Consider the following 22122-nt stretch of genomic DNA (forward strand, 5'->3'; position numbering starts at 1 on the left):
AAGGCTCACTGGGAAAGTTTAGGCACCAGTGCACCCAATATCACACTAAATTTGGTTAGAAAAAGATAAGAGTGTGCTTCACTTAACTAAACATGTATCTAAGCCCTGAAGGTCTGCCCATGGAGAGATAAACAAACTGAGACAAGAACTACCACCTCAGATTCACATTTCTTCAAAAACAAGGCTCTGATAATTGCTGTGACCACTGCAAAACAGCTGAGTCCGGAACATTTATTGACCAAGTTTTGTTGCTTTGTGATGCTGCACTCTGCCCAAGGAGAGCAACGCTCTTCAGAACTTCGGCTTTTCCACAGCAAGCCTCACTGCATTACCCAGCACAAACCAAAACACTTCAGTTGCAAAATATTTAGAAGGGTTTCCCCCATTTCAGTAAAATAACCAAATCAATTTTCTCCATCTTCATAAAAATAAACTAGACCCTTACTCCCCGATGGGAATAATCATCAGAAGTATTGTGCTCAAAATGATTCTTTTACTGGAGCTACACCTGTCTGAAGCAGCAAGATGGGCAAAAACATGAGTAACAAAACCACCTTTCAATCACAAGTGAATTAAAATTAATATTAGTTTGAATGACTGTCAAAACCGTACAACAAGCTCTGAAAGCTGTCTGAGCTGTCACAGGAGATTAGGTACTATTCACCTCTCCTTTATAATAAAATAATAATAATAAAATCATAATTAAAAAATAATAATAATAAAATCATCCAATGTTTCCTGTTCTACTCCCTACCCTAGAATTTTTTTTCCCTAAATAACACTTTGTAAGCAATACCAATAAGAAACCAGTTATATCATCCACTTGGCTAGTGCCATCTGCATTCCAAATGAAAAAGTTAATTGCACTGAGACTACAGAAAGAGTTCTGGAGGAACAAAGACAGATACATTTTATTCTCTTAAGTCTAAATACACATTACTAAACAAGCATGTACCTATCACCATGGCAATTTAAGAGCCATTATAATTCTTTTCTTTACACATCTCTTTAGGCTAGGGGACATAGGCAGCAGAACTGCCAGGTTTTTAAGAGTGCTTGGTTCATTTTGGAGGTTACCACAGTCTTAAAGTTATGAGTTTTCAGCATTTGCTATTTCCCTTTCAATTGCTCTACTGATCTGATCAGATTTAACACAGAAATCCTATTGAAGGCCTACCCATAAAGTCCTTTATCAAACACACATCAGAGAAAGATTTGTAATGGTAGAATCATTTGTTGCATTCAAGAAGAGATAAGCAAAGGGTCTGCAAGTATATGGTGAAGCCCAGAATCCACATTTGTTCTTCCTGGAATGAATCAACTCTATCTGAAGACAGGCAAGACAAGCACGTGGCCAGACAGCAGCAGGACAAGGAAATAAACTGCAGAGCTCCCTGCAAAAACACCTCTGGTACTATCCACTATTGTTTAATTAGAGGAAAAGCTATAAAAGTCACCATTAGTGTTTTTAACACAGCTGAAGGAAAACTAGATTTAGAAAGCACTGAGATTATCTGTAAATAAAGGAGTACAGCGATCTCCATCACTGCTGAAAAGACAGAGCAACCCATTGAAATGGTTGGTCATAATTATTCTGTAAGTCACAATATGAGTTTAGATCAGGACGACTGGTTTCTAACCTCACAGTTACCCTGAGCTCACAAATCACTTGCCTTGCATGCTTTGCAACACATTTTAATATATACTGTCATGCTTAACATTACAGATATACAAAGAAGTACATACATCAGCTGGGACTGAACTAAAATTGTCTGTGTGCATATGTGAGTGAGCACAGGTTTGAAATAATTAGATGAATTCAAGAGAGTGGTCTTACTCCTGCTTCATGAATTTTAATTTTCTTCTGTTGGGAACTTTTTCCAGAAAAAGTACCAGGAACTATTTCCCTTGCCTTGTTACACGAGACGCACAAGTAGCTCAGCTTCAGTGTACTGGGGTCCCTGCATTAACTACTTCTTCGGTATCATTCCTGTACTAGAGCTAATGTAAACCTGGTTTTAGCAAAGACAAACTCACACTGGAATTCCTCATACCTGATCCAGTGGAATTAGTAGCAACTAGCCTATAATTCCAGATTACTGGAAGGATTTTCTGTCCTTCTCCTGAAATGCATCTGAGTTAGCTGGAAATCCTCCTCTTTCCATGGTCACCTTGGACTTGCTGGGGTGAGTAACTGGACAGCTGGCTAAAGTTCTGCAGCTCACGTGGATGGCCCACTGGCTTCTTCTGCCTTAAAAATCATCTTCTCCCCAAAGAGTTATCAATTATGCCACTCAATCTCATGTAGATTTATTTGAACATGATCTAAACCTGTTTCTCTGCTGTCAGAGGCATTTCCTTTACCCCCCACCATCATTCCTTCCCCCCAGCCATTCCCTCTCAATGTCACCCTCATGCCAATAGTACCATCCAAACAACTGCACAGCAAGTCAAACCAGGTAGCTGAAATAATAATTAATTTCTTTTTTTGTTGGAGTAAGTTGTCAAGCAGATCAGTTCCCTAATCTTGCCTTCCATGGCAACACAAGCACTAACACAGAGGAGGTGGAGGGGACAAGTATCAAGGGGAGGAAGGAAAGGAAGAGGTACTAGCAGAAATGTTGCAGATTTATGACAGATTATAAGAAAACAGAGCATGTAACCACAGACTCAGATGGAAGCATCACATGATCCAAACACTGACTTCTCCTTTCAGAAAACGAAAGGCAATTCATTCATTTTCAGAAAAGCTTTGGTCTTTATCAGGTAAATCACATCAGCCACCATGCTGATGTTCTGAGGCTGGAAATTTTCAAAAGTTCCTGAAACAGAAAAGTCAAATTTTTTTATTCAGCTTAATTATTTCAAACCCAAAGTCACTCAGCCATACACAAGAGGACCAAACAAAGACCAAAAAATGTTTTCTGCGTTCCAACAAGTGCTTCCTGCAGCCCCGTACCCATGGCAATTCTCCCATAGCAACCGGCAGGTCACATCTGCAGGAGCGGGTTTGTGGTCGTCTCAGATGGGATACACAAGCTCTGCATGCTGCAAAATAAGTGCTTTTTAGTACCTTTGTGCTTCCAGAATTTATTCACTGATTGTCCTTGAGAAAAGCAAGCGCAGTACGATGGCTGAACAAGGACAATGCTTCAGAAAAAATTAAAATTGCCATTTCTCTTTGTCACAGACAAGACCTTCTCCTTATGCTCCTTGCTGCTGTTTAGCTGGAACCAAACACACAGTAAAGGATTTTTTTTCCCCCCTTAATGAGAAGGCACCATAGGTTACACTGCGATTTGCCTAACACTGCATATTACCATGTTTAAAACGAGGTTTCCAACACAGCCAGACAAGATTTCAGATGGGCAAAGAGCGTGTGCAGGCAAGCGTATCTATTTGAAACAAACACTACCAGCAGCATCAGGCAAAACCACAACTTATGAATAGCTATGTATCTTAAAAGCACCAAGTAAATTAGCTGTAATGAATGTTTCTATTCAGCTCAGTTGCACAGGGCTTCCCTTTATGCCATTTCATCAAGGTTCAAACACACTGAGAAACATTTCCACACACAGGCAGATTTTCAAATAGGTATTTTAGCAAACTCCTTCGAAGACAGCAATGTTCACAGGAAAGTTTGGGCAAACTCTGGGATTCCTCTCCCTGCCAGCACCATGCACACACAGACATATGCAGAAGTTATTTTTGTTGCTTCAGTCCCTCCAGTCTCTGCAGACATCCCACCTTGCCATGCTGACGAACGGCAAGGTCTCGGCCACTGCCCATCCCGGGAAAAGGCAGCAAGTGAAACGGAGCCAAGCAGGTGGTGGAGGGGGAAGAGCATAAACACCCCTAGGCTGATCAGGGAGGCTAAAAAGGGAAAGAGATACCAGAAGCCCAACCCAAAGAACATCAAAATGCTGGTTTGGTTCATATATATCTTCTTTAAAAGTGCACAGGAGAAGACAAGCACTTTTTTTTTTTGAGGGTTCCAGCAACTCGATGTTGAAAGCAAAACCTTCAGGAGAGTTTGCGCTATGATAGCATGCTGTAAAACTTCAATCATTTTATTCTACACATCTTCCCTACAATTTCTTATCTAGCAAGCCTTTTAATTGCTGTCACAGAGCAAACTGATAAATCGAGCAACACCACCGACACAAACAGTGACAGTTAATTTTTTATTCAAGTGAGAACACTCAAGGCTGTTTCACACTGAAGAATTAGCAGTGAAGAATCAAAAGCTGTATTTTTATTTTTACATCCCTTACATCTCTTTAATAATGTTCTGATTTTACCCTTCAAAAGTTATTTGAGACCTCAAGCACAGCTTCACTTCTGGATTCTCCTCTTTGAGGAGTAAAGCACAGCACAGGAAAGGAAAAACCAACACATAAAATATTGTAGTTGCCATTTTTTCCGTAATGAAATACCACAACAAGGCCAGGGAGTAAATTCAGAGTATCAAAACAGCATCTCATGGAAGAGCAGGAAAGAATATCACCGAAACTGCTGAGAAGGGTGTTTCAATCAGCTAAATGGAGAGCCAGCAGGAATGGTAGGAGGTTTCCTCTAGCGTCACCACCCTGCCTGGGAAGTTCACATTATGGGTGGGTCTTTTCCAGATTCCACTATCCCCAGCTTTGCAGGATAGGTCTTACAGTAATCCTGCTCAGTCCAATGCCAAAAAACCTACCAGAAGCTGCTTCAGTCCCCTACAGAAAGCTATCAGAGTGCAAAGAGCCAGGAACATGCAGTTTCAGAAACAACCTTTCTGAAACTTTTCCAGCAGAAACCACTGTAAGCCAGCTAATAGTGTGTCTTCATCCACTTCAATACCTGCAAAAAAAGCTGAAGGATATTCTTGAAATACCATCATTATCACTACTTATTTACAAACCCAGTGGAACACCGGTCAATCCACACCTGACTAGGGATGAATTCACTTATCTATTTAAAACACAGAAAACCCCACCTATGAACACTTATGTTAAAATAAATCCAGAAAAATCCTGACAATTATTTCCGGACAGATTATAAGTATGTAACATGATCTCAGAAACCAAGCCTTGGTATAATCAAAAGAATATAATTAACTGGCTTTTATAACAAATACCATCAAGGCAGATTTTTGGTACTTGAGTCAGGGACTCTTAAATCCCATCACAAAGACCACCTTGTTAAGTATGTATGCTAAGACAACATGGTAGTTACTTGGTGCCCATCCACCAGGCACAGAGAAAAAGAAGTGGTGCTATAATTGTACCTCACTTAGTTTCACATTTCAAAACATTGGAGTCAGCTTCAAAATATGCCATTCACTCCAAACCAGGAGTGCCAGGCACAGAGCTCGCTATCAGAAGACAAATTCCTCTTCTCTTCCCGAGTGCTCCTATTCCTTTAAAAACAAGCAAGCTCCACTTCAGCAGCACATAGGGCACATTACATGGAGTACAGCCAGTCTGAAGCATCGCAAGATCTAACTCAAGTCTGCCAGTGTGCTAAATATCTGAGCCTCGAAGATCTTACCTACACCCACAAAAATCAGATGCAATTTTACATCAATATAAATTAATCTGCAGCATCAGTGACATCTATCTTTTAATCAATATTGGTTGGGGTTTTTCTTTGTCCTTTTTTTTTTTTAAATTAAAGTCTCCCAAGGGTGAATTCTGGCCCCACTTCTACCACACCATTACAGATGCTGCTCTGTTCCCCTGTGTAGTCCTTAGTATAAACAACTTCATGTCTCTGAGCAAACTGTTAAGATGCAGATGAACTTTTTTCTGTGTGTCATATGGTAAGCTACATCTTAACCCAACAGCATTCTGCCAGTCAGTTAAAGTCCATCTCATTTATCATGCCTCTCAGTATTACGACAGTGGGAAAAAAAACATTGCAGTTGCATTCCCAGGGATGTCAATAGCTAGCTACCTGTGGAGACCATTTAGTAAGCTGTCCTTAAAGTCTAAAATTAACCATAAAGCTGCTGTTTATTTTGAAGCTTGGGAATAGGGAGGTGTTTTAAGTGTCAGAACAAGTGGCCTGACATCAAAAACTTTATATGAAAATTGGCCACCGAAGAAGTGGGCTGGCACAAAGAACAGATGATGCTTTTATTTAAATGAGGTTGGCTGCCAGCACCAGAAAGTTTCGCTATCAGCACTGCAGATGCCTGATATCATCTGTAACACACAGCAAGCCCATTATGTTATTTTGTTGTGTGTGTGGTTGTATACATAAAAATAATGATATTTAAGAGACTCTATATAACACACAACAGCCTGTGTACCACTGCTGCTCTAATCAGGTGTTCTAGCCTGTAGAGGCCTAGATCCTATCTTAACCATTTATTCACCAGCCAATAAATATTTGATCTTCAGAGAAAATGTAAATTATCTGCAACATTCGTGTATATCTCACTCATTATCAAGTCTTACAACTGCAAAAATCCCTTTCCATGGAAAAGGGATTAGGCTGATCAATCTGTTAGGTTTTTTAGTACATTGTCAGCATTGCATTTTAAGGGGTTTTTTTCTAAAACCTGGAAATTATCAACATCTGATTTTAAAATAAACAAAAAACCCCAAAATGCTACATATAGACTCCTTCAAAAGCTAAATAGCTATTTAACACCTCTGGTTTATACATAGCTAAGAGGGCCAGGAAACAAATTCTTTCCGCTTCAGAGAAGACGGGTGTTTTTTAATGAACTTACCCTCTCTCTAACTCCGATATTTCTGTATTTTCATTTGAATTTATTTTCCTAAATAGTGCTCATCTTCCAATCTTCCATTTTGAACCTCCTTCCTTCCATACAACACCACTGTCTTTTAAAGGGTACGTGTCTTTTTTAAAAGGATTCCTGCTTAAAACTCCTGTAGGTCATAACCCTATTAGCATGTTTAAAGCCTGATCTCTCTCCTCAGAGGTGTGCAGGAATCTCCCACTGAGAGAAAAATAGCGGTCTCCTGCTCAAGAGCCATGGGATGTGCTCAGAACCCCAAGCTTAAGAAGGAGTGCACCACCTACATATATTCCCTTGCTCAAGCTTTTACTGTACCATACAAAGGAAAAGAGACTGTGCTGACACGTATCACTCCCTTGCCACCACGCTTTTGAACAGCAGCCTGTCTGACACACCACGGCCATTGCACAGACACATGTACAACTTCAACAACATCACTATCATCTGGAAGTAGACACAGATGACCAGCCAGCCACTCCCTCCTCCCAGCCTTCTTTATGTCAATAAATCTTAATCTGACTGTTTGAGCAATGTTTAATCATAAACAGTTTTGAATATGCTCCAGAATATAAACAGAGGTGAGTAGGAGAAAAACTGAGAGTCCAGTACCAAGAATCACTCACCACTTGCTATGGAACCAGGTAACAGAGCAGAGAAACAAGGAACTGCTAAGGAACAGAACACAAGCACCTGGTGCTCATTTAAAACAACCACCATGCAACAACATTAAAGTATCCAGAATTGCAACCACAGAAGGATTTCAAGGACTAAATGCATTAACATTCTTGGTTCTCTTAAAAACCAACAAAAAAAAAGAAAAATTAAATTGCTTAGAACACCCACTTAGATACATGGAAATAAATTACCCTCATTGATCTCATCCCACTGCCATTTACAATGCAGTCATCTTGATTCCCTTCTGTGTTGCTAATCAAGCTAAAATTAACTCCTCTCCTCCTGCTTACCACACATGCTAGCACCAGGAAAATCAACACAGGGCAGGATCAATTGTCTCTCTCCACAAGTGCAGCCCACCTTGCTTATGTGATAAATGTATTTTTAGGACCTACAGGACCTCTCGTGGGATTTTAACTGCATTCATCATGGGGCTGGATTGCTGTTTAGACTGGGTGACAGAATAAGTAGCTCTTACAAACCTAGTTCAAATACTTCTGTGAACACCTCCTAGTCATTCTTGGCCTCTACGGACCTCTGTAAAATAGGCTGCATAAAAGTGGGGATTTCAGTCCTGTTAAGCCAGTGTCCATCTTAGAAGAATCGACATCATACTTATCACTCCTGCTTTGACAGAGAGCGAAGATGTGTCTTAAGCCAGCGTTTGCACAAAACCCTGGAGGACTCTTCATCGGCATGGCACTTAGTTAAGTCTGGGGCATATTTGGAGGACACAGAAATTAATTTTATATGGTTGCCACTCTGACAACATTGGCAAAAAAAATACATACCATCCCTTACTGTTGGGTTTTAAAGCAGCTCCATTTTAGATCCCAATGTGATGTTTCAAAGTAAAAAAAGCCAAATTAAAACAAAATCCCAACCCTACTAGATAATACCCATTAACCAAAGCTAAATTTCAGATCAAATTGGCAGAACTATGGAATGGAACAGAAGCTTAAAAGAAAAAAGCACTCTGTGGAGATAAATATTGTTCAAGTGTGTGCCTGACAGCAGCCAAGGTTTTATGCTATTAAAGAATACAATATACACCAGTGACAAACAAGGGTCTTCCATCCACCCCCATGCTAACTTGCTGTCCCACTAAGTTAATTCAACTGCACAACAAAAGGCAACTTGTATGAAACAAAGTAGGATGATACTTATTTCTATATTCTGCTGTCACCACCCTTGTCCTACACCTATCCTTCATGCGGCCATGGCAAACTTTCCACTGTAAGACTGAAATGGCAGACACTGCATACAGCCTTGGATCAGGACTAAGTTTTGCTCAGCCCTTGCCAAGGGCTCAGAGGTACGATGCATCTCACTCCTGTAGGACTTCTCACATCCCACTTTCCCCAGTCCTAGGGGAGTACGGCCAAACCACAGCTCTCAGCTCCAGCGATGACACGCAGCCCCTGAGTGCTTCAGGACCCCTGGACCATGGCTGTTCTGGCCGCACCAGGCAGTGAGTAGACAGTGTGACATTCAGTTTGTTTTCCAGAGATGTAACAGAAATGGTGACTACTAGCTCTGTAACACACATTTGTCCACAGCGTTTCTGCGCCAGAAAAGGCTGCCTAGCCCCCATTCATGATGTGCTGAGTTTTTCCCCCCTCCAAGAGAAACCTTAAGATAAGAGCCTAAGTCTGGCTTCATTCTACCACAGCAGAGACCACAAGAAGTGACTCAGCAGAGCATGGCCACCACCAGCATCTCTCACTCCTTCCCTGCTTCTGCGAAATTCGAGAGCCCTTCTGAGAGGCTTTCCAAGCCTCTGCTGCTCACGCTGATCTTGGTTAAAATGAAAAAGGTCAATATTAACTATTTTCCTGCTTTGCTCATCTTGGCAGAAACACTCAACTAAGTATGCTTCTCCCTCAATCATAAACCACAATTAACACCTACCTCAGTGCCAAAAAAAGCCCCACCTGCACCCACGCTCTGGGGAACTTCCCTGTAACAGCTTCTACAGAGAGTTCTGTTTTCAATAAGAAATTAAGCAGTACACTGAGAATTAAATATGTAGTGACAGCATGGAACTAACTGCAGTGCCACAGTTGGCCTCTACAAGTAGCACTGGTTATTCATTTCCATACTTAACTCAACAGCAAGCATTTTAAAACTTTGCTCAACTGCTGGGGAATTTCCAGCTTGCCGCAGATCCTGCCCCTTTCACCACAGAAATCTGGCCGTGGCTGCCACAGGCAACATGCAACTTTGATTCTACCCCTATTTTCATCCTACGTCCCATCTTCTTGGGAAGATTCTTCCTTTACTACTACAAGCATCCAGATCCTCAGGAAATTTTTATACCCTGGAGAAGGAGGGGAAACTAACTGAAAAGATCAGTTCATAAGATCTCCTAATAACCATCAGAGAGAGGCACTTGTTTCAGCACCTTTGTTGGATACACTAGAACAGTTTAATTCTCATGTAAAATCTCATTTGCAATGCCATCAACTTTTTTCTAATGGGCCATTCATCATTGTAGGGTTTGCTTTCAAGGAACCAGCCCACCTCCTTGAAAGGTCTCACAAGCCATCTAGAAGACTTTCCCTTCCAAATCAAAGGAACTACCTATAAACACATTAGCAAAGGCTGTGCAAAACAAAATAACCTCTGTAAAGCTCAGGAAAAGATCCTAATTCCCACATACATATGCCAGAAAAAGCTTGCGTGTGGGATGTTACTAACCTTTGAATTCAATCAGACTCTCTAAGAGGGCTCTAACGTGCAGAGCATGACTATGATGTATTTTCCTTTGAGGCTTGTTCAGTTCATTTAGAAAGTGATTTGAAAGAGCTAATGTACTATTTATGTACATTATAAAAAACGATCCATATGGAGTCAGACTTTGCAAAATGTTCACTCAAGTCCGTTCCACTCCCTCTGAAGACATTTCACAATCCATTCAGTACCCAGTAAAGGAAGCCAGGATTACTGTTTTAAAAGCAGCTCTGAGGGCAATTTAAATGTTTTAAAAGCTGACATCTTCTGGACTCACAGCCAAATAAACATTTGGGGCAACACAGAGCATCTCTCACACAAATGTCTACAAAGTGAAATCTACCTGCAGCCTCCAAAATACTGACATTGAAAGTAAAGGTTAGAAGAGAATCCCAGGCACAACCTTCCTTCCTACTAAAGGAGAGGAAAAGAAAATAATTTTACTGTGATTCAGATGATGATGTACTGGACTCACTTGTGAAAGACCACCTAGCAGGACATGGCTAAGATTGCAAACAATGTAAAACAATCCCAAGATTATTAAGGTATTTTAAATCCTGCCAGCATATACGACCGTGCTGAGGGGTTTCTTCCTTGAAAGGAGTTTTAACCAACTAAGGTGACAAGGACTCTTTCCAAATGATAGCACATATGTAAGTTTCTGCCACAGTGGTTTCATTATTTTTAAATCAGGAAATTTTAGAGAGCTAACTTGTCATATTACTGGCATATTCTAGTGCTCCCCTTCCTTTGCTTCAGTGTAGTATATAGAATTAGGGAAACATTTTACTTAACAGATGCATCTTACCTGGAAGCTTCATATGAACTTCACAGTTTGCAATATCACCTTTTTGGGGAACAGGATTCTAGCCCTTCTCTGCCACTTTTTTTTTAAAATAAGAATTCTCATACTTGCAATACTATCTGGTGGAGCATAAAGCAGGATGAAATTGAGAAGAAACTGTGAACCACTTGGAGAAGAGGATACACCCACTTGTCACCAAGAAACTTCAAGATCCGGAATCACTGTCCATCAAAACAATTTTGTTTCCCAAGTTCATTCTGTGGCTCTGTTTGCAGTGAAGCGCTGATCTGGGACACTCAATTGTAAACAGATCATGTACAAGTCTAAACTACTTGATTGCGCCTATTTTCTAACAGCCAGATTGGATATGCCTTGTTTACACAAAAGAAAAAAATGCTAGCAACACTTTTATTGAACCACCACACATTAGGAATTTTCTCCTAAGAATTCCTATGCCTGAAGAAAACTTCAGTGCTTGCCTTAATATTCCATAAAGAAAGACATTAGCAGCAAAGCATATGCCAGCCTTTGACTTCCTTTGCAGGTCTTCACAGTGCTAAAACAGTTTCATTATGGCTTGTCTCATTAGACGGTGTCTGAGAGACACGGTAGAAGAAGAGACATAGTAATTATACAGCTGAATGGACAAGACAGAAGGAGGCAAAGCCACCCAATTGCCAGGCTTGTTGACAGTCAACACCCCTTTACGCACACTGGGCAGGCAGCCAATCCAAGGTACACCACATTACGCAAGCCACAAAACAATTAAAAAAAGAAAAAGATCAATAAAAAAAGCAGTTGGCACATCTCCTACACCAAGAGTCTACCCTTACTAGTTTGGGCTACACCTCAAACTGAATATGAAAAGCAAAAATATTCTTGGTCTACCCATCAGGTGGAAACAAAATTTGCTTTCTGTGTCTAGTCCTTTCCTCCTCCCACACAATCAGGATTTTGAGCGTTTAAGAGTCCATAGTTCTTATGCCCTCGAGAGAGGAAAGGCCTTGAGTTGCTCAAGAACAATTCCTTTAGCAAGTGCACAAACTGGCTCTGCAGGGAGTCCAGTCCTGCTTAGTCAAAATGTTGGTGGCTTCCATATGTGGCCTTAAGGGAGAGAGATTAAAACAGTTTGTGTGGGAAGACTTCCCAAGGCTCCCTTTAAAGTGGCACAAAGCAGAAAAAAGGGTACAGCTATAATGTTCTATTTCAGAGAGAAGGGGAGGGACGTCCTTTTCCACAGTCCTTAGACCACCTCTGCAAGGTTTTTGTGTCTCCTCATTCCATTCTAAAAGATGGAGGGGATTGTACTTGTATGTGAAAATAGCCTCTTATGCTAGAAGATTCTTGAAACAGGATAGTAAGTGGCAACAATGTGCTTAAGGTTTTCTTCCCTTTATCCTCCTATCCTAATCACACAGTATATATTAACAGAACCAGACAAAGACTGTCCATCTTTGCTCCCTCAGCTAAGGAGAGCTCCCAATTAATTTCTACATTATTTCTCCCAAACTGTCAAGATGTCCTCAAATAACATGAAAATTGCATATCTGGTACACTTAAAGGAGGGAGAAAAACCACCAAAGTAAATTGCGCATACACAAACGACAACCCAAGAAATTAAACTCACTTTTAAATTACTAAAAATAGATTGGGTAGGGAAGGAAGGGACTATCAATCAAATCAAAGTTGCTGAATATTCAAAGAACAGGTTTCTAATAGAGTGTTCTCTCAAGACTGCTTGAAATTTTTATGATAAAAAATGCACAAGGACATGAAAAAAGGAGCAGTATGATAATGAAGAGCAAAATACACAAGGCAGAAGTGGATACAGCGTATTAATTAGGCCATTAAGATCCTTAAATGTTTTACTGTCCAATAAAATATGTATTTCATAAAAATTAAGTGCCATGCAGAAGGAATGCACACATGCATTTTATTCAGCTGTTCTGAAGAAACTGAAGATGTGAATTACTAGCAAAAAACATTTGTGAACAGGAGTGAATAGACATTAGTAAAATTGTATTTGTACTATGAAAACAAAGAATAGACTATAGGATAGACAGCTTCACTCAGATTTACCTAAGTGAGAGATTAATCTGCTCTATAAACATCTTATCAATCTGCTTTTATAAGGAGTCTGCAGTCAACCGAAATAGGGAGACTTATAAGTACTTGAAAAAACTATTCAGTGATTAATACTGAATTATTGACTAAGGTGAATGCATTAAGACCACACAATAATTTGTACTCACAATTAGTCAATTAACCAAGTCTAGAAGTACATTAAGATGTCTTTTCATAGCCCACATTCAGGAGACAAAAAACTGCTTCAACTTTTTCATCTTCCAGATTTGTTCAAAACATCACTGCAAAACCTCCAGCTCCCCGTGTTCTTGCTGTCGATCTTGCAGTCTGGTACATCAGGGCCCACCAGCCACTTCAGATACATAGTACAGAAACATAAACAAAATGTTTAAAAGCTACCTAAGGTTACCATCCAGAAAGCACCACATAAACTCAGCAGTCTTCTTATGGCATTCACTGCCTGTCCTAGACATATGCAATTGAAAGACAACAGAGACCTTAACCACCCAATACACTGCAGACTAAGCTCTACAGCATATTTAGCTTTCACACTTTTTTGGTTGTTTTGAAGTAGTAATCCTGAAGTGGATATCCTAGCCATGAGTCTGCAGCCTTAGGAAACCCTCAGAAAACTGCTAGATGCACAGGGACCGAAGCAAAGAAACTAAAACAAAGCCGGTGTTAGGTAAACCTACATGTGAGAAAGGCTTCTGTGCTCTAGACTGCTATTAAGAAAAAGGAGAGGAAAGAATCTGTACTAAAAGCAAATGAGATAATTCCTCTCCCTCTTCATTAACATCGCCAACTCAAAAGCACATGATTTTTCTTTTCTAAACCACATTTCCACTTGGATTGGGAAGGAATAGCTGGCTCATCCACACCTAACCAGCAGCAAGGTGAACCTTGGTCTGTTAAGAATTTCTGGTTCCAGCGCCCCTTGGCTCCGACTGCAGAACACCCAGACGCTGCCTGCTCAGACACTTATTAGAGCTAGAAGGAGCTCAAAGTAAATTAGGACATGTCAGAAGAATTGATATGGAGCTGAGTGCTAGCAGAGATGCATCGGGAATAAGACAGACAGCTGGAGGTAACTGTCAAATCTCTAACACTAGTTTAACCTCACCAGCCTACATATATATATATATATATACACCTTTTGTTACCCCACAGTACTGAGCGCAACCCCCCCAAAGCACACAGTTGAACACACTTCCCAAGCTCCACGCTCTGCGATTGCTGCAAAAACTTCTGTCAATAGCACACCCTAATTACTACACATGGGCCAGTAATAAGACTTTATTTGCATGGCAGAAGTAGCAAATTCAAGTAGTTTCCTGTTCTTTACCAACATCCTGTTGCCACATCTACTCCTCCAGGAAACTGCAACACCAAGCAAGAAAATTTGGCATCCCACAGAACAGCTCTGACGCCAAACGGCTATCGGAGCACTGTTACTAAGAGCTTGCTTACAAAGAAAACAATCACATTAATCTGGTTGTCATTTATGCTTTCAGTTATTCAGTGCAAGACTGCGTGTCCCATTTTCTGGAAGGAAAAAAAACAAAGCCAAAAAGCATTGTTTTGATTTGTTACCAGAAGTCAAAACAGACACTCTGCAGTGAGGATGCTCACACAGCTGGCACCAAAATAACTAAGATATGAATTACTACAGATTTCATAATTTTTATTCCTGTTCTCGTAAAAGCAAAAACTCTCACACTCATTCATCCCCTAGATTTATATAAAAACACAACTGTACCAACTGGAAGAATCCCACAGTCAGCTAAGCATACATGTCATGATTGAGAGTTTGCTAACACAGAGAAGTTACACCAGCACAACTTGAATCTACATTTAAGCCTTTCTAGCTGAGACTCTGCACAAGAATGTACAAGACAAGTGTGGCATGTTCTGGTTAAATTAATCTTTTCATAATCAACACATCAGCTAAACCGAACCAAGCTTGGTGTAAAAGAATACATAAGAGAACATACACCGAGTTTTGCATAGTGTTAATTTATATTCACAACCTGACTTACAGCACAGCTATTTTTGAATCAACAAATTGAGCAGTAGTTTCACATAATGAGAGAAACTTTCCTTAAACATTTAATATAACCCATGACAAATTAGAGCCGCTTAGCCAAAAATTATTACTTGACATAAATGCCATAATTAAAATCAAGTAACTATCACCATCTCACTGTGCAACAAAAAAACCTGTTCTCAAAGACAGTCTTTGAAATCAAAAAAGAACAGAAAAAATATAAGACAAAGCACTAAGATGGCAAATCTTTAAAGAGCTTCTAGCGAGAGTAAGCCCACCATCCACAAGTTCTAACAAAGCAAATGATGCATTTCAAACAAAGAACAAAAAAACGGTTGCAAATGCAGACCATGCAATATTTAAGAAGTAAAACTACATGAGGAGTTATCAGAGTCAACATACATATGCAGCATTTCAGAAACAACTAGCTCTGTAGTCGTGGTTATGTGGTCAAAGCACTTCCTTAGCATGTGTATGTACAGCTTGCAGTTCCCTCCGCACTCATACACACCATGATGGCATCATTCTAACCACAAGAATAGAGGCCGAGTGGTTAGTGAGGTCATCAAAACACTGCGATACATTGTGTATATCTCCATTTTTCTAGTTTATGTCAAATTTTTTTACTTTAATTACTGCCTCGAGTTACTGGCTAACAGACTGTACAATCTCCCTTAGAAAGGGAAATGAAAAGACGGTTGGATCTAGCTCTCAATTTTCTGCTTGGTTACTAAACCCCAATTGCAGAGACACCCACACTACCCAAACACTGAAGTGAACTTGGGTACTCACAATACAGAAAGATTAATGCACGCATTAAATTTTGTGGGATCAGCATCTTGATAAGTGCTCAGAGTATTGGACTATTTATTTTTGTCAAGTTTATTAAGTACCTAGGAAAATCCCATTATAAATAAAGCAGCATGCTCTTAATAAAACTTCACGTGCACAGAAGTTTTCAATTTATAATGGGGCATAATACATAATAATGTTTATTTTAACTCCACATTTTAATTTAATTTCATACATCCATATATTTACTTCTCTTGTATTTTACACTCAAACTAAAACACTCCTCCATTTATTTCTTCCATTTCCTAAATGCTAAAAGAACTCCAAGTTTAAAAACTTATTTTTACACTTAGAAATCTCATACTGAAGTTATCCATTTACACTTAAAAACACAAACTTCAGGCTCCATTAATGGCACTACTGCAAAAACACAAAACGGTCACAGAAGCAATAAGCAAATATCCCATGAAATATTCACAGACAAGCACTATTTTCCAATCTATTGAGCTCCCAGTTCAGAAAGCTCAAGTGCTATTATCAGGCTACGCTCAATCAACATTTGCAGTTTTTAGTCAATAGAACTTTTGTACTTAGGAGCATTTGAAAACCTGACCCATAGCTGCTTAAAATTTGGGTTAGCAAGCTTAATTTTCAACTGTTTCAGTTCCTTTGGTTCGGGCAGGGGGGGAAATGCTTATTTCAGTTACTGGAAGTCCCTAACTTGTTATTGTCACTTCTTTTAAAAATTCTGTCAATTTTGACGTTAACAAGTAAGTTGTTAATAATTCAGCACTAACCTGATCCTGTAAACACCTGATTACACTGTAAATTTTAAAAAATTACTGTCTTCAGCAGGAAAAAGTACTCCAGCTCATGGTTCCTGCTGTATCTCACATTTTTGCTTGTATCAATAGTTTTAAAAGTCTAGTGCACATCCTACCGATAGTCTTGAGTTTCTCTTTTTTGTAGGAAAATACCCAGATATTTATCCACAGATTTCCAGCTTCCACTAGCACAGCTAAAAAAGTTTCTAGCAATCCTTAATTTGATTTAAAGCACTTATTTTTTATATAAGTACTTCCATAATTTCATGTTGATTTATATTTGTAATGCCTGCTGTAGTGTGGCACTCATGTTAATTAAACAGATTAAGGGGTGGGTCTTCAGCTGCACTGCGGGCCCTCCACTCTTCCACCCACTTTGTTTCTAACTGTCATTAACCTCTAGGAAATGCCCTCCTTGTTGGTCATTATTGTTTAATTATACTTCATAGTTATGTCATCACATCTGTGAAATACAATCTTCCATAACAACACAGCTGTGAAATATTATACTCCCACCCACCAGTGAAATTCTGGTTACAGCATATTAATCAGACACATGATGTCGATGGAGGAAGTGATACGAAACTTTTCAAAGGCCCTTGATTTTGAACAGGTCTATTGTGTTAGGAGGCACGTACAGTCTTCAAGAAAGGTCTCAAACTCTTCCTCTTTCCTCCCTTCCCCATCCCTCCTGACAAAGTCTTCCATAAATTTTAGGAATAACTACTTCTAAACTTAGAAGAGGGCTTATAACAGAAGTTTTATACAGGAAAAGTGATGCAAGAAGAAACCTCACAAATAGAATCTATGAGTCCATGATCTATTTTTTTAACAAATAGTAGGAATTACATCTGAAAGACTTTTTTTTTCCTGGAACCCTCTGCTTCCATTCATGATCTCATGATGCACAAGCATCTCCTTTGCTTGTAATACAACAGCAGCAGTGACTGCATTGTCCCAAAGAAATTGGACTTTGCATATTTCTGCTATCCTTTACAGATGGGGAAAAAAAAGGGGGGGACACAACTATTCAAACAACTGGTTCTTAGAAGATTACCAGCAAGAGCTCTCCACATCACAAGGACCTCCCATCTAAATCATTGAATGGAATGGCCATTAGATCCTGAAGTTTAACATAAACCGTACGTTCTGCTGGTATGTGGAGAAGGCGTGGCTGTATCAAACAGGGCAGTAGTGTTACCATAAAACAACATCCAGAAAAAATTGTGGTTTGTACTGTGAATCTGTGTACTACAACCTATCTTCATTTTGTTCTACTTTAGACAATATTAGTTGTCTAGCAGTAAGCATACAGGCTTCTCTACAGAAAAGAAGTGGCACCAACCAGCACTTTGTTTTGTTTACTGGGGGGGGGGGGGGGGGGGGGGGGGGGACTGGTGTATGTACGTGTGTGCATGTGGAAGGGGGTGACTGGGAGGGAATTGTCTGATTTTTCAACAGTGCAGATAACAGTGGACAGGAGAACAGTTTAAAGCCTCAATCAAGACTGTGTATACTGAGCTTCAACAGGATTTTTTTTTTTCCCTGGTCTGGGTTACAAACCCTTGACTGGCCAGTAGAAGGCAAGGAGCTGTTTACCTGTTAGAAGCAAGGGGGCAAATTCCTTTAGATTGATGCAAAACATTTTCCTACTCTGGAAGTCAGAAAGGGAGGAGCATCAAGTTTATTTATGTAGCTCAAACAGCAGCCAAGCAAAGAGGATGCCTCATTGTGCAGAGTTCATAACTGTATATTAAACTCCTCCCTTTAAAGCGATGAAGGAACATTGCCATTCCCACTCCAGGAGTCACAAGCAAACGGAAGCGGAGAGAAATAAGCAACCAAGTCGCTGCTTGAGAGAGTTTTCAAGCCCAATGCTTATGATTAGCCAACTGAAGAAACAGAATGACAGGGAGAAGAGAGCTCACACAGATAAACCCAGAGCCAGAGGGAGTGACAACAGAAATGCCCTGGGCTTCGGGTGGTCTTGTTTTACAAAGCACGATTAATTAAACAGACACTAAAGGACATCTCTTTTAGAAAATGAAACATGTTACAAACCAAAACGCCTCAGAGAGTGAGCAGCTAGGGAGTTATAAGTAAATTACAAAGTACAAAATGAAGCAGCCTGCAGAGGAAATGAGTAATTAAAAAACCCTCCCCTGAGCAACAGGCTGGCGAGAGAGGGATAACTCCAGGACCCTGGTGCTGGAGGTAAATGGTACCAAGGCCAAAAACTGCCAGATGAAAACAGATGTTTTATACAAACAACAAAAAGTGAAACATCATAAAAACCCAACCTCCTGCCTTTACAGCGTGTTTTCACTCAGAGATGGCATTAGACACAGTCTGTCTGGTACGACCTGAAGAGATGCACGCAGGAATTACATCACCTACCACTACCACGCTGCCGCCCCTGGGGTGAAGCACTGCAGTCGTTGGACAGTGCTCAGCAACCATAAACAATGTTTTCAGAGGAAGAAATAGATTAATGTTGACCTTATTCTTCTTTCTGCAAGAGAGTTTATCTAAAACACAGCACAGACTACCACCTCCCTGCTAGCATAGAAAACCCTTCTGCAACCCTCTCCCCTTCCTCAACAAAGCAAAGACACCTTGGGTGCCTGCTCTCTGGGGGTCCTGGTGAGCGACATCACCCCTGGCCTGGCCCGACTCCCTCTTTTTTTCTGTTGCCCCAGAGAGACACCAGGAACAACACCCAACTTGCCAACCCTAAAATAAGCACTCTGCCAAAGTGTTTTTCAAACTTTTTTCCACTAAGTCTTTCCCAGGGAAGACAAGCCCTGGGTGTAGCAAATTTTAGTCCACGGACAAGAGTCATTCTTATTTATCTTTTCGAAACCTCTTAAGGGCTACAAGTTGAACGCAAGCCTGTTGGCAGGCAGGCATGGAGGACGATGACCATGGGGGACAGCCCTCTTGGAGAAGCACTCTGAGGCAAGGGGCTCATGTTTCTTCCCCAGACATAGTTCCCTCAGAGGGAGCAGCCCCAGCCCTGACAAACATCATCCCCCTTCCTCGGTCACGGACGGCAGCAAGGCTGGGAAGGTGAGGACATCCCTTGTTGATGTTGAGGGGGAGCCACTGCCTGGTCACCAGGTGGCCATCCCTCACCACCACCTCAGGCCCTTCATCAGGTGAGGGTCACTCTGTCATTGCACAGAGGGTCCCTCACCCACCGTGACCAACTTCAAGTGAGGGGGCCCTCACCATCCCCTCAGGCCCTCTGTGGTCTGGGGAGGGCCCTGAGGCCACCGTCTTCAGAGGCAGTCCCTCACCGTCCCCTCAGGCCCCCCATGGGTAGGTGTATCCCTCACTGTCCCTTTCATCAGCGGTGGCCCCCCGCTGTCACCTCAGGCCTTTCTCCTGGCAGACCCATGTTCCCTCCGTGGGGCGGGGGCACCTCACTGTCTCCTCGGTGGGGCCAAGCGACCCCTCGCCGTCCTCTTCCTCGGAGGAGGCCCCTCTCCGCCCAGACCCACATCCCCTCCCCGGGGCGGATGGGTCCCTCTCCGCCCCCTCAGGGCCTTCCCCGGGTCCCTCCCCGCAGGCCGCGGGCTCTCCCTCTCCCTCCGCAGCGGGCCCAGCCCCGCGGGCCCCCGCCGCCTCCCTGCGGTGCCACCGCCCCCGCGCCCCCGGCCCAGCCCGCGTCGGCGGCACTCACTGCGGCGGGAGCTGGAGGGCCGGGCCGCCGCGGCGCTGGAAGGCGCCGTCCACGAAGACGCCGTTCTTGCCGAGGCAGCGCAGGTAGAAGTGCGGCTCCTGGAAGCTGAGCTGCAGGTGCCGCCGAGAGATGAAGCTGGAGTGCCCCATGTTGACGTCCACCGAGCCCTGCGAGGAGTTGCGGCCTATGGTGACGGCCGGCTGCCGCATGAGGAACTCGAACTCGCGGCCCTGCAGCCGCGCCAGCACCGGGCCGGCGGAGGGCGGCGCGGCCGGGGGCGGCGGCCCGGGAGGGGGCGCCGCGGCGGGGCTGCAGGGCGCCGAGCGCAGCGCCAGCAGAGCCCGCGCCCCGCTGCTGTCCTCCCCGACTTCGGCCATGTTCCCAGGCAGGGAGCGAGCCAGCGTGCCGGCCTCCGGGGCGGAGCCGGCGGGGCGGGGGTGGAGGGGGGAAGTGGGGCGGGCGCGGGGCGGGAGGCGAGCCCGCTGCTGCTGCTGCTGCTGCTGCTGGTGCTGCCGCTGCTGCCGCCGCCGCCGCCTTCCCCGGCAGCACGGCCGGGCCCGGCCGCCCCGCCGCGATTTATGGCGCGGGGCGGGGGCTGGCAGCGCCGGGCTCGGCGGGGGCGCGGCGCCGCCTGCAGGCCCGGGCGAGCCGGCTGCGCTGGGCGCCGGGCCCCGGCCCCGTTCCTCGGGCAGGTGCAGAGGGAGCGACCCCCTCTGAGGGGCTCCCGCCACCTCGCCCCTGCCCCGGCAGAAAAACCGCTTTCTGCCGGGTCCGTGAGTTGAACCGCCTCCGAAACGCCTGCCCTGCGCTGGAGAGGTGCCCCCACCCCAAAACCCTCCCCGCTCGGGGCTTTCTGTGGGGCAGGGGCACGTCCACCCCGCAGCCGGGCCCGAGGGCATCGCCCGCGTTTCCGTACAGGGCTCCCGTGCTTTCAAACCACGTTACGCTGGGTGAGATGGGGTTCCATCGCCTCTTCCTGTCATTGCACCAAAACCCCACCGCAGCGTTAGGCGGGGATTTAATCGCAACACGATTTTAGTAACCCTGGTCTGCTTGCAAAGGCTTGCCGAAGGGCGGAATTCATCCCAGGTACACAAAGGAGTGAGTTTAAAACACTTGTTAAGTGTATTAACACCTTTATACAGTTTTTATATATCTATACTCATATATATGTCTCTACTCATATAGTTTTTATACTCATAGTTTTTCATTATTAGGGAGTGTGTGTAGCTTGTTTAGCTTGCATGACATTATTTCTTACTTCAAATTACTTTTTGTATTTTTTTCACAGGAGTTATATTATGTTACTTACATGAATGATAAAGGTCATGTACTTTGCAACAATGGCATGTATGTGGATCATGCATGCTCTGTACTGGCTAGATTATCCAGATTAAACAGGTAAAACTTTTCTGTATAGGCGAGCTGGTGATACTTTGTAAAATCCCAAATTGTTAAGTAACCAGAAGATATAATGAGTTTGAAAATCTTGGGAGGGGGAGCAGCCGTAACTGCTTATTGCTTCGGCTCGTGTGGGGAACGTGGCAGCTTGTAGCAAGGCTGCTCAACAGTTTAGAGGAGATGGGGAAAAAAAATCCCATAACTGGTCGAAAGTGCAGAGCAAATTTCAGCTGTGAAGACTGTAATTAAACGAGCTGGAATTGGTCCAGGACCACAAGGTTAACATCCAAGTTCCTCGAACATCTTCCCTGAGATGTTTAATGA

General features: G+C 42.7%; 1 protein-coding gene across 1 annotated transcript in view; it reads right to left on the reverse strand.

Moving 5' to 3' along the window:
- The window catches only part of FOXK1 (forkhead box K1), a 57687-nt gene extending 36890 nt beyond the window's left edge, over positions 1-20797 (reverse strand). Inside the window, exon 1 of the mRNA XM_072877760.1 lies at positions 20398-20797. Coding sequence (XP_072733861.1) covers positions 20398-20774 — 377 coding nt within the window. The 5' untranslated portion in view covers positions 20775-20797. The remainder of the gene's footprint in view (positions 1-20397) is intronic.
- Positions 20798-22122: the final 1325 nt, after the last annotated feature.

Source organism: Ciconia boyciana, chromosome 13 (genome assembly GCF_034638445.1).
Source record: "Ciconia boyciana chromosome 13, ASM3463844v1, whole genome shotgun sequence".
NCBI classification, from domain to species: Eukaryota; Metazoa; Chordata; class Aves; order Ciconiiformes; family Ciconiidae; genus Ciconia; species Ciconia boyciana.